Here is a 15,845-nt window from a genome sequence, read left to right on the forward strand (position 1 = left end):
ATCCCTGAATGTATTGTATGTCGGGACGAGCAGGTGCAGATACGTGTAATGCTGCAGAAACCATACCGACATCAGACAGGTGGCCGTGTCCTCTCCATGCACATGATATAGCTGTCACCAAGGAAATCTCCAAATAACAAGAGAATTACCTCAATCTTGGTGGATTCTCCAGTTACAGTATGAATACTGCGATGTGCAGGCAGTTAGTCCCCAGGTATATGCCAGATGGGGAGAGTAGTACCATAGAGGAATCAGCAAAAGCTAAAATTGTGGCTTCTGTTAGTTTGTGTAAGACGATCCAGAGTTTTGGGAGAGGGGGGAACCTGGAGATAAAAATGCATTTTTTTTTTTTTTTGTGCATTATTATTAATATTATTATTATTATTATTACTATTTTTTTTTTTTTTGTGTGATTGATACTGATTTGCCAAAGAATCACCTGAAACAAGCTGAATGGGGTTTTCCCCCACTGATCAAATTTTTTGTTGAAAGATGAGAACCTCTTTTAACAGGGTTTATCCAGGGCTAAATATATATATATTTTTTTTTACAATGAGCCAAAAAACTAACGGGCAGGTAGTTGCTAACTAGTTCTCTCCAGCACCGACTCAGAGCGGTCACCGACTGCTCCTGTGGGCGATTTGGGTCCTCCACGTCAACAGAGCAGCTCTTCTTCTTCTGGGCTGCTCTGTTGATGGGGCGTGACTGTCAATGTCATGCTGATTGTCAGCTGACTTCCTGCAGTTAGGCAGCGGGGAGTCAACTGTCAGTCATCTTGACATAGACAGTCACTCCCTGTCAACAGAGCAGAACAGATGTGAAGGCACTGCTGTGTCGACATAAGCTGCAGAATTGCCGTCAGGAGCAGTCAGAGACTGCACTGTGCCAGCCGAGATCGGTGCTGATCTAGTTCTAAGCCCCACAATAAAAAAAAATAAGTCCTAGATAACCCCTTTAAGGGTTTGTTCACACATTGCTGTGGATCTTACATCAGGACTTTCGGGAAGAAAGTCTGCAGCAAAATCCAGTGGCAGCAGTAGACCTCATTCACACACAATTGGAAATTTTTCATGAAGAAACTGTGGTGCCGACTGTAAAATCTAGAACATGGCAATGCCCGTTGTGAATATTTCACTATTGAATTCAAAGGGGATTTCAAAATCTGTAACAAACCGTTGCAAATTTTGCTGTGGATTACCCCTGCAGCAACTTCCCAAAATCCAGCTAGTTACCAAAAAAAGACCTGCTGCAGTGATCAAAAGTGATGAGATGATTGGTGCGGATTTCCTTGCAGACTGAAGTCCAGCTGAACGTTTCTCAATGCCAAAGGAAAAAAAATAGTAAAAACATACATTACGAAATAATCTTATGGGATTCTTTCTATTATGCTGCACTTTTCAACAATGGCTCCGTTCACACCTGCACTAATAATTATGCGTCTTTAAAGGAGCAGAAAAACAAACATAAAGGCAGTGGTGGAACCACGCATGACCGACACCATCTGCACCTGTGTTCTCCTTGAGAGCCCTACTAGACTTCCCTGTCTTATCTCCCGAAGAACAAATAGATCGAGATTGGACTTGCCGGATCCTTCACTCCCCCGACGTCACCTGTTGGGATAAAGTTGAGGCCTCCATACACATCAGACTATTGGCTGATATCGGCAGATCCAGCTAACGTCTGGGTTTCTTATTGACTTATAGAGGGTCGATACTTTGCTCTTATTTTTTGGCTTTCTCTCAATCATTAACCAAGGCACTGGTTTGTGTAGGCGTTGCATGGCTGCCTGCCTGGGAGGGGTGGAAGAGTCAGCTCTGCACTTAAGACCATGAGGGCACAAGATCAGGTTTACCTCTTTGTTTTAGATGTTATTGAGCTTTTAGAAATGTGGCAGCTTAAAACTGATATATTGCGCAGATGGCAATCCATTATTTCTTGCCCTTCTTCCTGCAACTTCATTCACGTGGAACCTCAGGAAAATACAAACTGCTTCTATTGTGCGTGTCATTCCCAGAGGTACCCGGGGAAGATCATGTAGCTGTGCTTATCTGAAAAGGCCTGGCCGTGTAAGGAGGGGAAAAAGCCTCTAGGCTGTTGCTTTAAAAATGGGTTTGCTCCGATTACCATTGAGGAAGAAATGCTTTTCCTCCAAATCTCCTCAAGTGGATTATAAGGAAGCCATACTAAAGCGTGCTGTAAAGCAAGACTGTCTGCTATTGTGCGGTGGCCGGGGCTCTGCTTCTTGTCACAGCAGTGACATTGTCAGCCCCAGAGCAATCCCTCGTGTCTCCATCACAAAGCCCAGGGGCTGATTACTATCTGGGATATTTATCTTTTCAACTATATCTGTTGGAGTAAGGCCGTATTACCATGGAAGAATAAGGAAAAATTTGCAAATGGCCATAAGAATCCTACTAATCAATTATTCCGGTAGTCTGTTAACCCATGTAGCGTGTTCCCTATGGGTCAGTAAGCCTAAAATGTGAATTGGGTATGCATGGCTCTCAAGATCTCAAACCTGCACAAATCTCTCTAAAACATTACATCAAAGTCTCAGGACCTGTCTCCTCCCAATAGGCGAAGGACTTGTGGATATGCCATAAGTGTATAAATTGGGACTAGCCCATTAAACTTTGACTGTAATAATGTTCCTCGATGGGATTGAACGCCAGACTTGAAAATGTTCCTTCAGCCCTAAAGTAGTCTAGACACTAGATGACCATTAGCTAAGACAAGTTTAAACAAGCACCCTAAAAGTCCAATAAATTCACCAGTTAATCTCAATTATGGGAAACAATCCTCCTTCCCCTTATGGATGATGTGCACATTGCTCTAGCTTTCCTCCAACAATAAGAGGAATCTGTCCTCAAGATTACATAACCCTTCTTTTTTGCAGCACCACACCTCTTGCTTACTTCCTTGATTTAGGGCACATTCACTTGTCTATATTTTGATTCACTATTTATAATTCTAATTTTTGGTAAAAAAAATATATATTCCAAAGTGCATATTATGTAAAGAAAAACGTGGAGAGACATTACATTTTCCATGGCTTCTCAGTTGGATCCTGTCGTAATAATATTAGCAGATCTCTCCAATTAGAAATATAGTATAGTTCTTCTGACTCGCTGTGTTGCTTACCCCTTGTGCAGGGCATTGCAGTAGCTTAGGTAGCCATGGTTATGACCACTCATATAGTGACAGATGTTATGTATCCATGGTTACGACCACTAAGCTACTGCAATGCCCTGCACATGGGGTAAGAGACATGGCGAATCTGAAGAACTATACTAAATTTGTATTTGGAGGTATTTGATAACATTATTATTATTATTATTACACCTACTACATTTTGGGTTAGGATCTTGGAGATGGGAATACCCCTTTTATTTTAAGATTTTGCAGACTCTCGTATTGTCCGAGCAGGGAGCTCGTGAAGCACGTGTATTTTTCCAAAACATTGCAGTGAGGAAAGAATGACGGAGTAAATGTTCTGACCCAGAATCAACTTTCACTTTTAAAGTAATCATTGATCTCCCCAACTACAGCTCCAGGCGTCCTGCCAAGTGCTTTTTCGGCCAGGCCGCATGTTTTTGAAAGATTTTCTGCTAAACATTAACTTGTTGAGTTTACATTAGAAAAACCCTTATTAATTCTTTGTGAGCGTTTCTGTCCCTGAAGAAAATAATTACCATTGTAAATTATTTACACGGTGTTTACACTCGGTGCCGAGGTTTTTTTTTTAGGAGTTTTAATTGTATACATTTAGTGCTGGAGAGGAGCCGCGTGTGTACTTAAATAAGCGATGGTTATAACAGACATTTAATAGTCTCATGAAATGTCTCCTGAGATCCCAAAGCCAAAAGGTCAGTTAACTATCAAAATTGCCCCTGATATTTAATAGGGCGGATTGTTTTTTTTGTCAAAGCTGAAATAGTCCATCTGTCAACCCTGGGCTTTCTGTAGGGCATTTATTTTTTCTTCTTTTGTTCTAAGAAATATATCTTTCAGCGTTTCACACTTATTTAATATTTTTATAGTTTCTCCAGAATTTTTATTTTTTTTTTAACATATTAAATTTGTAAAAATTCTACAAATATTTGGACCATGAGCAAAAAACCTAAGTCTCATTGTGAAAATTTGGCTTTGGAATAATATCGACATGAAGGAAAAAACACTGTAAAATCTAAAACTAAATATATTTCCTTTTAAGGCCTTAGTCACACATCCATTTTTCTCGGGCGAAAGCCATTTTTGTTTTTCATTGATAGCACTCGTACCTGTGATAGTCTATGGGGTCATTCACATGTCTGATTTTTTTTTTTTTTTTCTTTTTCCATGGACTGAATTGTTTGTGCAAAATCGTGGAGACTTGTCCGATTATGATCCGACTGTCTGATCAAAATCAGCAATGCAAGCTTACGGGTCCTAGAAAAAGATCGGAGAGCACTCTGATCCCATCTGGGGGGGGGGAAGGAGTTCAATTTTCACAGACTGTTAGATAGAAGGTGGAGAAACTTTTTGTTTTCTTCATATACGAGAAACTGATGAAACTCTGATAAATCACTGATGAAACTTGGTCCATTTTTCTCGTATGTGAAAAAAACTGACTTGTAAATGAAGCCATAGATTAAAAAGGGTTATTCCACCCTACCCCCACCACAAAAAAAAAAAAGAAAAAGTTATCTATCCATAGGGTTGGCAATAGTGACGTGCTCATTTAACCCTTTAAACCGTGCATGTTCGGCTGCTTACCGAGTTACTTTGTTGTGCTCGTATATTATGTTCAATTCCCTGTGTCTGCATGATTTATGGCTGTTAGACAGCATCAACACATGTGAGGATTCCCTAACAAGCAGGCAATCCCTTCATCCATGGGGTAAACGTTTGTGAGGTTTAGGATTTCGTGTGTTACACTGAACATGGCTGGAGACTGGTCGCCTCTCGGCAGAGCGATCATTAGCCATCTAGGTTTCACCTTTTATTTAGTTTCTTTTTTTTTTATAACAACACAATAACCCTAATAACACCATTGTAACGTTTCTTTTTTGCAATTATCAAATATTGAAAAACATATATTTTTTTTTTTCTCCCCTAACAGCGCTGAATGAATACTGACAAATTTCCCTTACTCATTTCAGAAACATAAAGAGAAGGAAAAGCACAGACAGAGATCCAGAAGGCAAATGGAGCCTTTGGCATCATTAGTTCCCTCTCTGACTGTGACTACTGAAAAGGTGAGGCTGGCCACTGACAGGACGCTAATGAGCCAAAGTTACTTTGTAGCTGTGACATTTAAGCATGGACTGACGATCTACATGACGTGGTAGCGTTATACTGGGATTATGTAGACTTTTTTATATTCATTTGTAATATTTTTTTTCGACTTTGCATCATTTTATATGTGCAGCTTAAAAATATATATATTTTATTAGCAGTGAAAATTTTTTGGGAGTCTCATTAAATCAGTAATGTGATTCAGATTTCTTTCAGACTAAATGCATAGCAATTTTTTTGTTTACTTTTCTTTAGAACTGCATAAAAAAAAATAAATTTCCAATTCCCTATCCCTCCTATGTTGCCCTGGTCTGCCGTTCACCTCTTCTACTCTGGCCTGGTTGGCACTGGATATTAGAAGTCAATCGCTGTGGCCTCTCATTTTCTCCTCTTTCAATTCATGCGTAATTGGTGTTTGACCACTGCAGCCAATCAGTGGCCTCGGCGATTGACTCCTGGTGTCAAGTGCAACCGTGTCAGAAGAGGAGAAGGGACCGGCTGGGACCCAGTCAGTGGGACGGAGGAGCAGCAGGGGGTTTCGGAAGATGACTATATACTATTCCTCATTTTCTTACCACATTGGCCCATATGAAAAGGTAAAAGAAGGGGCGGAAAACCCCCTGCAATTCTACTTACGTCTCACTTAAGAACTGAAAATTGGGTTTCTATGCTGTGTCTTGCTTGGTAACCTTAAGATTTAAAGAATATTCAACGGAGCATCTGCATGTGTGCTCCATAATTCATGTGTTAGGAGGATGGGAGATGTTATCCTTGCCTTACTCATGGTATATAGGCTACAGGCCTCATTTCTACAACCATATTGTATTATGGCTGAAAATCACTAAATCTAGACCCCCACACAGATTGTTTAATCTGTACTTGAGTCTTGTCAGCATTATGTGCATATTTTTTTTCTTCACACTCGTGTTTTATATAGTCAGTATTTCTGCCATAGTGCAGCTATAAATGCAGAGAGAAAATATAAGAAATGTGCATAAAAATCTCTGTATTATCCTTTGGGTTCCAAGACTCAACATAGTGCACAATAATACAAAGGGGTTTTCCTGTCTAGTAGCTTATAATAGTGTGAATATATATATATATGTACAGTACAGACCAAAAGTTTGGACAAGCCTCATTTAAAGATTATTCTGTATTTTCATGACTATGAAAATTATACATTTACACTGAAGGCATCAAAACTATGAATTAACACATGTGGAATTATATACTTAACAAAAAAGTGTGAAACAACTGAAAATATGTCTTATATTCTAGGTTCTTCAAAGTAGCCACCTTTTGCTTTGATGACTGCTTTGCACACTCTTGGCATTCTCTTGATGTGCTTCAAGAGGTAGTCACCGGAAATGGTCTTCCAACAATCTTGAAGGAGTTCCCAGAGATGCTTAGCACTTGTTGGCCCTTTTGCCTTCACTCTGCGGTCCAGCTCACCCCAAACCATCTCGATTGGGTTCAGGTCTGGTGACTGTGGAGGCCAGGCCATCTGGCGTAGCACCCCATCACTCTCCCTCTTGGTCAAATAGCCCTTACACAGCCTGGAGGTGTGTTTGGGGTCATTGTCCTGTTGAAAAATAAATGATCGTCCAACTAAACGCAAACCGGATGGAATAGCATGCCGCTGCAAGATGCTGTGGTAGCCATGCTGGTTCAGTATGCCTTCAATTTTGAATAAATCCCCAACAGTGTCACCAGCAAAGCACCCCACACCATCACACCTCCTCCTCCATGCTTCACGGTGGGAACCAGGCATGTAGAGTCCATCCGTTCACCTTTTCTGCGTCGCACAAAGACACGGTGGTTGGGACCGAAGATCTCAAATTTGGACTCATCAGACCAAAGCACAGATTTCCACTGGTCTAATGTCCATTCCTTGTGTTCTTTACCCCAAACAAGTCTCTTCTGCTTGTTGCCTGTCCTTAGCAGTAGTTTCCTAGCAGCTATTTTACCATGAAGGCCTGCTGCACAAAGTCTCCTCTTAACAGTTGTTGTAGAGATGTGTCTGCTGCTAGAACTCTGTGTGGCATTGACCTGGTCTCTAATCTGAGCTGCTGTTAACCTCCGATTTCTGAGGCTGGTGACTCGGATAAACTTATCCTCAGAAGCAGAGGTGACTCTTGGTCTTCCTTTCCTGGGGTGGTCCTCATGTGAGCCAGTTTCTTTGTAGCGCTTGATGGATTTTGCAACTGCACTTGGGGACACTTTCAAAGTTTGCCCAATTTTTCGGACCGACTGACCTTAATTTCTTAAAGTAATGATGGCCACTCGTTTTTCTTTACTTAGCTGCTTTTTTCTTGCCATAATACAAATTCTAACAGTCTATTCAGTAGGACTATCAGCTGTGTATCCACCTGACTTCTGCACAACACAACTGATGGTCCCAAACCCATTTATAATGCTAGAAATCCCACTTATTAAACCTGACAGGGCACACCTGTGAAGTGAAAACCATTTCCGGTGACTACCTCTTGAAGCTCATCAAGAGAATGCCAAGAATGTGCAAAGCAGTCATCAAAGGAAAAGGTGGCTACTTTGAAGAACCTAGAATATAAGACATATTTTCAGTTGTTTCACACTTTTTTGTTAAGTATATAATTCCACATGTGTTAATTCATAGTTTTGATGCCTTCAGTGTGAATGTACAATTTTCATAGTCATGAAAATACAGAAAAATCTTTAAATGAGAAGGTGTGTCCTAACTTTTGGTCTGTACTGTATATATGTGTGTGTTCGTGTGTGTGTGTGTGTGTGTGTGTGTGTATACACACACACACACACACACACACACACACACACACACACACACACACACACACACACACACACACACACACACACACACACACACCCCCCTCAAAAAAATAAAGGGAACACTTAAACAACAGAATATAACTCCAAGTAAATCAAACTTCTGTGAAATCAAACTGTCCACTTAGGAAGCAACACTGATTGACAATCAATTTCACATGCTGTTGTGCAAATGGAATAGACAATAGATGGAAATTATTGGCAATTATCAAGACACCCTCAATAAAGGAGTGGTTCTGCAGGTGGGGACCACAGACCACATCTCAGTACCAATGCTTTCTGGCTGATGTTTTGGTCACTTTTGAATGTTGGTTGTGCTTTCGCACTCGTGGTAGCATGAGACGGACTCTACAACCCACAGAAGTTGCTCAGGTAGTGCAGCTCATCCAGGATGGCACATCAATGCGAGCTGTGGCAAGAAGGTTTGCTGTGTCTGTCAGCATAGTGTCCAGAGCCTGGAGGCGCTACCAGGAGACAGGCCAGTACACCAGGAGACGTGGAGGGGGCTGTAGGAGGGCAACAACCCAGCAGCAGGACCGCTACCTCCGCCTTTGTGCAAGAAGGAACAGGAGGAGCACTGCCAGAGCCCTGCAAAAATGACCTCCAGCAGGCCACAAATGTGCATGTGTTTGCACAAATAGTTAATAACCGAGTCCATGAGGGTGGTATGAGGGCCCGACGTCCACAGATGGGGGTTGTGCTCACATCCCAACACCGTGCAGGACGCTTGGCATTTGCCACAGAACACCAGGATTGGCAAAGTCGCCACTGGCGCCCTGTGCTCTTCACAGATGAAAGCAGGTTCACACTGAGCACATGTAACAGACGTGACAGAGTCTGGAGACGCCGTGGAGAGCGATCTGCTGCCTGTAACATCCTTTAGCATGACCGGTTTGGCAGTGGGTCAGTAATGGTGTGGGGTGGCATATCTTTGGAGGGCTGCACAGCCCTCCATGTGCTTGCCAGAGGTAGCCTGACTGCCATTAGGTACCGAGATGAGATCCTCAGACCCCTTGTGAGACCATATGCTGGTGCGGTTGGCCCTGGGTTCCTCCTAATGCAGGACAATGCCAGACCTCATGTGGCTGGAGTGTGTCAGGAGTTCCTGCAAGATGAAGGCATTGAAGCTATGGACTGGCCCGCCTGTTCCCCAGACCTGAATCCGATTGAGCACATCTGGGACATCATGTCTCGCTCCATCCACCAACGTCACATTGCACCACAGACTGTCCAGGAGTTGGCAGATGCTTTAGTCCAGGTCTGGGAGGAGATCCCACAGGAGACCATCCGCAACCTCATCAGTAGCATGCCCAGGCGTTGTAGGGAGGTCATACAGGCACGTGGAGGCCACACACAACACGGAGCCTCATTTTGACTTGTTTTAAGGACATTATACTTCAAAGTTGGATCAGCCTGTAGTGTGTTTTTCCACTTTAATTTTGGGGTGACTCCAAATCCACTTAAAGGAATTCAAATAAGGGCTAAACATTGATATTAGTAAATTTAAAGAGTACCTGTTCTTTCATATAAAACTTGTCGAAAACACCAAGTTAAAATTGCACGTGGTGCATATAGCAGTCTAATATGTTAAGTAACTGTGCTGAATATTTTGTTATGTAAAATGGCATTCACTCTGAGTGTGAGATTCCTTTTCAAGATCGTTCTACAAGCTCTACAGGTGCTGGTGCCTTCTCATGTCACTTTTGAGGATGAATTGCCCTGTCCTTGCACAATGACTTGCCTACGGTGACCTGAAAGCCAGACTTACTTTTATGCTACTTTACACAGTGATGGACAGTACTGCAGGAGCAGAGAGACAAAGAACCTTCCCCACTTCTTATAGTGAAAGACAGACCGTCCTTCTTTTCCTGTTGAGAAACAAAGCCAATCCCCAACAAAGCACCCCCTCCACACAAAAGACCCGCCCCCGCCTCCTGTAGAGGCACAAGACGCGCGCCCCCGCCTCCTGTAGAGGCACAAGACGCGCGCCCCCGCCTCCTGTAGAGGCACAAGACGCTCGCCCCCGCCTCCTGTAGAGGCACAAGACGCGCGCCCCCGCCTCCTGTAGAGGCACAAGACGCGCGGCCCCCGCCTCCTGTAGAGGGCACAAGACGCGCGGCCCCCGCCTCCTGTAGAGGGCACAAGACGCGCGGCCCCCGCCTCCTGTAGAGGGCACAAGACGCGCGGCCCCCGCCTCCTGTAGAGGGCACAAGACGCGCGGCCCCCGCCTCCTGTAGAGGGCACAAGACGCGCGGCCCCCGCCTCCTGTAGAGGGCACAAGACGCGCGGCCCCCGCCTCCTGTAGAGGGCACAAGACGCGCGGCCCCCGCCTCCTGTAGAGGGCACAAGACGCGCGGCCCCCGCCTCCTGTAGAGGGCACAAGACGCGCGGCCCCCGCCTCCTGTAGAGGGCACAAGACGCGCGGCCCCCGCCTCCTGTAGAGGGCACAAGGCGCGCGGCCCCCGCCTCCTGTAGAGGGCACAATCAGTGATGGCGTCTTTGCTGCTAAAGACTGGTTACACCTGACAGTAAGCAGTGAATGACGAATTACACAGAAGGGAGGTAACAAATGGTCGGCACTTTGAAGAGATTTTTCAGAAGTAGGACAATATAAGCAGTTTTACAGCGATACCGTGGAGCCCTAGCCCAGGCTTTGGGGATATCTCTGCTCCTTCCCATCTGAAATCTTATTTGAAATTTCCAATACAATCCTGCAATGATAATCTGTACATCTGTTGTGTTACACGTATCACTCCATCTAAGTAGCGCACAAACCACACGTGGGTGTATTCTGCTGTAAGGATCTCCGATCTATTTACCTGTCCTGTTGTGATTTTGTGATCATGTTCCTTCGGACTATTCACAGGTCCTGCAGATATTGGCAGCTGCTGTCTAATTCAGACCGGCGCTGGAGATGTCGTGCCCGCTCTGCTTTGGCCTTTCTTATTCATATTAATGGCAGGTTCAAAGGGGAGGATGGTGAAAGCGTGCTGCACGTGTCTGTCCCATCTGCATGTGTATTATGCAGTGGTGGGGTGCAGGAATATATATGAAGCGGGGGCCTTGTGTATCCGTAGGTGCAGGAAAGTATCTCTTTCCCATTCTCCCTCTCTCTCTGTCTCCTTTTGTTAAAAGCTTTGAAATGGCTTCTTTTTGTCCACATTTGTAGTCAATATTTTAAATGTATACAATAAAACATGGTTATGCATCGTGTCACTCCAGCTGGGAAACTACAACTCCCAGCATGCCATAGCTGACCCTTGTCAAGACCTGCTAGTTATAGTTTCACAGTATCTGCAGTCCAATAGGCCACTGACCCCTGCACTAATCGCAGGGCCAAGAGTCTTCATTTCTTTAGAGGAGCAGTATCGGATACGCTGCTTAGGCGCTGCTCATCTCTGAACATGTGAACCTCGGCTTTGTACATTACAATGTGGTCTGTCTCTATCTCTCAATCCAGGAGGCTCAGGATGATTTATACTACAGGTCACCCTGAAATAGAGGAGGGTCTTCTAGCATTGTTCTTTAAATATCCTGTTGCCAAGTAGTTTTAGGGTTTTTAAATTACTTTTTGGACCCCCACATCCCACCCTTCTGCTTCTCATTTGAAAAAAAAGTCTTTTTTTATTTTTCTTAATCTTGGTTTAGCAATGCTCTGGGTGGTCAGTTATGTTAAGTGGTTTCTAAAGAAGAAATCCTTGGTGATCAATGTATTCCACACACCTGTGTTTGGAGGAATAGGATCTCGGGAACATCTGCAGTCACAAAGGGGTATATGAACATAAGAAACTGAAAAATAAAACCACCAGCTCGAGGGGCGGCCATGCTAGGAATGTGTCCTGAATGGGGCTAAACAAAATAATCTCAGTGGTCAGAAGTCTTCATTGTTTAGCAGCAGAGGTCACTGGTGAGTGAGTGAAGAAGAGAAGGCTGGTCTGGAATGTGTATGGTGTAACCACGTGCCTTCCTCTTGTATATGTATCCTTGTGCCGCCGCCTTGTGTATGTGTCCTTGTCCCTTCCTCTTGTGTATGTGTGATCTCCGTGCCTTCCTCTTGTGTATGTGTGATCTCCGTGCCTTCCTCTTGTGTATGTGTGATCTCCGTGCCTTCCTCTTGTGTATGTGTGATCTCCGTGCCTTCCTCTTGTGTATGTCTGATCTCCGTGCCTTCCTCTTGTGTATGTGCGATCTCCGTGCCTTCCTCTTGTGTATGTGCGATCTCCGTGCCTTCCTCTTGTGTATGTGCGATCTCCGTGCCTTCCTCTTGTGTATGTGCGATCTCCGTGCCTTCCTCTTGTGTATGTCTGATCTCCGTGCCTTCCTCTTGTGTATGTGCGATCTCCGTGCCTTCCTCTTGTGTATGTCTGATCTCCGTGCCTTCCTCTTGTGTATGTGCGATCTCCGTGCCTTCCTCTTGTGTATGTCTGATCTCCGGGCCTTCCTCTTGTGTATGTGCGAACTCCGTGCCTTCCTCTTGTGTATGTGCGATCTCCGTGCCTTCCTCTTGTGTATGTGCGAACTCCGTGCCTTCCTCTTGTGTATGTGCGATCTCCGGGCCTTCCTCTTGTGTATGTCTGATCTCCGTGCCTTCCTCTTGTGTATGTGCGATCTCCGTGCCTTCCTCTTGTGTATGTGCGATCTCCGGGCCTTCCTCTTGTGTATGTCTGATCTCCGGGCCTTCCTCTTGTGTATGTGCGATCTCCGGGCCTTCCTCTTGTGTATGTCTGATCTCCGGACCTTCCTCTTGTGTATGTGCGATCTCCGGGCCTTCCTCTTGTGTATGTCTCATCTCCCGGCCTTCCTCTTGTGTATGTGCGATCTCCGGGCCTTCCTCTTGTGTATGTCTGATCTCCGGGCCTTCCTCTTGTGTATGTGCGATCTCCGGGCCTTCCTCTTGTGTATGTCTGATCTCCGGGCCTTCCTCTTGTGTATGTCTGATCTCCGGGCCTTCCTCTTGTGTATGTGCGATCTCCGGGCCTTCCTCTTGTGTATGTCTCATCTCCCGGCCTTCCTCTTGTGTATGTGCGATCTCCGGGCCTTCCTCTTGTGTATGTGCGATCTCCGGGCCTTCCTCTTGTGTATGTGCGATCTCCGGGCCTTCCTCTTGTGTATGTCTCATCTCCCGGCCTTCCTCTTGTGTATGTGCGAACTCCGTGCCTTCCTCTTGTGTATGTGCGATCTCCGTGCCTTCCTCTTGTGTATGTGCGAACTCCGTGCCTTCCTCTTGTGTATGTGCGATCTCCGGGCCTTCCTCTTGTGTATGTGCGATCTCCGGGCCTTCCTCTTGTGTATGTCTGATCTCCGGGCCTTCCTCTTGTGTATGTCTGATCTCCGTGCCTTCCTCTTGTGTATGTGCGATCTCCGTGCCTTCCTCTTGTATATGTATCCTTGTGCCGCCGCCTTGTGTATGTGTCCTTGTCCCTTCCTCTTGTGTATGTCTGATCTCCGGACCTTCCTCTTGTGTATGTGCAATCTCCGGGCCTTCCTCTTGTGTATGTCTCATCTCCCGGCCTTCCTCTTGTGTATGTGTGATCTCCGTGCCTTCCTCTTGTGTATGTGCGATCTCCGTGCCTTCCTCTTGTGTATGTGCGATCTCCGTGCCTTCCTCTTGTGTATGTGCGATCTCCGTGCCTTCCTCTTGTGTATGTGCGAACTCCGTGCCTTCCTCTTGTGTATGTGCGATCTCCGGGCCTTCCTCTTGTGTATGTCTGATCTCCGGGCCTTCCTCTTGTGTATGTCTGATCTCCGGGCCTTCCTCTTGTGTATGTCTGATCTCCGGGCCTTCCTCTTGTGTATGTGCGATCTCCGGGCCTTCCTCTTGTGTATGTGCGATCTCCGGGCCTTCCTCTTGTGTATGTCTGATCTCCGGGCCTTCCTCTTGTGTATGTCTCATCTCCCGGCCTTCCTCTTGTGTATGTGTGATCTCCGGGCCTTCCTCTTGTGTATGTGCGATCTCCGTGCCTTCCTCTTGTGTATGTGCGATCTCCGTGCCTTCCTCTTGTGTATGTGCGATCTCCGTGCCTTCCTCTTGTGTATGTGCGATCTCCGTGCCTTCCTCTTGTGTATGTGCGAACTCCGTGCCTTCCTCTTGTGTATGTGCGATCTCCGGGCCTTCCTCTTGTGTATGTCTGATCTCCGGGCCTTCCTCTTGTGTATGTCTGATCTCCGGGCCTTCCTCTTGTGTATGTCTGATCTCCGGGCCTTCCTCTTGTGTATGTGCGATCTCCGGGCCTTCCTCTTGTGTATGTGCGATCTCCGGGCCTTCCTCTTGTGTATGTCTGATCTCCGGGCCTTCCTCTTGTGTATGTCTCATCTCCCGGCCTTCCTCTTGTGTATGTGTGATCTCCGGGCCTTCCTCTTGTGTATGTGCGATCTCCGGGCCTTCCTCTTGTGTATGTCTGATCTCCGGGCCTTCCTCTTGTGTATGTGTGATCTCCGTGCCTTCCTCTTGTGTATGTGCGATCTCCGGGCCTTCCTCTTGTGTATGTCTGATCTCCGGGCCTTCCTCTTGTGTATGTCTCATCTCCCGGCCTTCCTCTTGTGTATGTGTGATCTCCGGGCCTTCCTCTTGTGTATGTGCGATCTCCGGGCCTTCCTCTTGTGTATGTCTGATCTCCGTGCCTTCCTCTTGTGTATGTGCAATCTCCGGGCCTTCCTCTTGTGTATGTCTCATCTCCCGGCCTTCCTCTTGTGTATGTGTGATCTCCGTGCCTTCCTCTTGTGTATGTGCGATCTCCGGGCCTTCCTCTTGTGTATGTCTGATCTCCGGGCCTTCCTCTTGTGTATGTCTCATCTCCCGGCCTTCCTCTTGTGTATGTGTGATCTCCGGGCCTTCCTCTTGTGTATGTGCGATCTCCGGGCCTTCCTCTTGTGTATGTCTGATCTCCGTGCCTTCCTCTTGTGTATGTGCGATCTCCGGGCCTTCCTCTTGTGTATGTCTCATCTCCCGGCCTTCCTCTTGTGTATGTGTGATCTCCGGGCCTTCCTCTTGTGTATGTGCGATCTCCGGGCCTTCCTCTTGTGTATGTCTGATCTCCGTGCCTTCCTCTTGTGTATGTGCGATCTCCGGGCCTTCCTCTTGTGTATGTCTGATCTCCGGGCCTTCCTCTTGTGTATGTGCGATCTCCGGGCCTTCCTCTTGTGTATGTCTGATCTCCGGACCTTCCTCTTGTGTATGTGCGATCTCCGTGCCTTCCTCTTGTGTATGTCTCATCTCCCGGCCTTCCTCTTGTGTATGTGCGATCTCCGGGCCTTCCTCTTGTGTATGTCTGATCTCCGGGCCTTCCTCTTGTGTATGTGCGATCTCCGGGCCTTCCTCTTGTGTATGTCTGATCTCCGGGCCTTCCTCTTGTGTATGTGCGATCTCCGGGCCTTCCTCTTGTGTATGTCTCATCTCCCGGCCTTCCTCTTGTGTATGTGCGATCTCCGGGCCTTCCTCTTGTGTATGTGCGATCTCCGGGCCTTCCTCTTGTGTATGTGCGATCTCCGGGCCTTCCTCTTGTGTATGTGCGATCTCCGGGCCTTCCTCTTGTGTATGTGCGATCTCCGGGCCTTCCTCTTGTGTATGTGCGATCTCCGGGCCTTCCTCTTGTGTATGTCTCATCTCCCGGCCTTCCTCTTGTGTATGTGCGATCTCCGGGCCTTCCTCATGTGTATGTGCGATCTCCGTGCCTTCCTCATGTGTATGTGTGTGATCTCCGTGCCTTTGTCTTGTGTACATGCGTTTGCATGCCTCCCTCTGT

At 46.1% G+C, this 15,845-nt stretch overlaps 1 protein-coding gene across 10 annotated transcripts in view; it reads left to right on the forward strand.

The window, feature by feature from the left end:
* The window catches only part of MLLT10 (MLLT10 histone lysine methyltransferase DOT1L cofactor), a 256,506-nt gene that overhangs the window by 160,430 nt on the left and 80,231 nt on the right, over positions 1-15,845 (forward strand). For all 10 annotated transcript variants that reach the window (XM_073677493.1, XM_073677487.1, XM_073677489.1 and 7 more), the window contains one exon: positions 5,142-5,237. In XM_073677493.1, coding sequence (XP_073533594.1) covers positions 5,142-5,237 — 96 coding nt within the window. The remainder of the gene's footprint in view (positions 1-5,141; positions 5,238-15,845) is intronic.

This window comes from Phyllobates terribilis, unplaced genomic scaffold (genome assembly GCF_046119375.1).
Source record: "Phyllobates terribilis strain yellow unplaced genomic scaffold, ASM4611937v1 Scaffold_4__5_contigs__length_816908805, whole genome shotgun sequence".
NCBI classification, from domain to species: Eukaryota; Metazoa; Chordata; class Amphibia; order Anura; family Dendrobatidae; genus Phyllobates; species Phyllobates terribilis.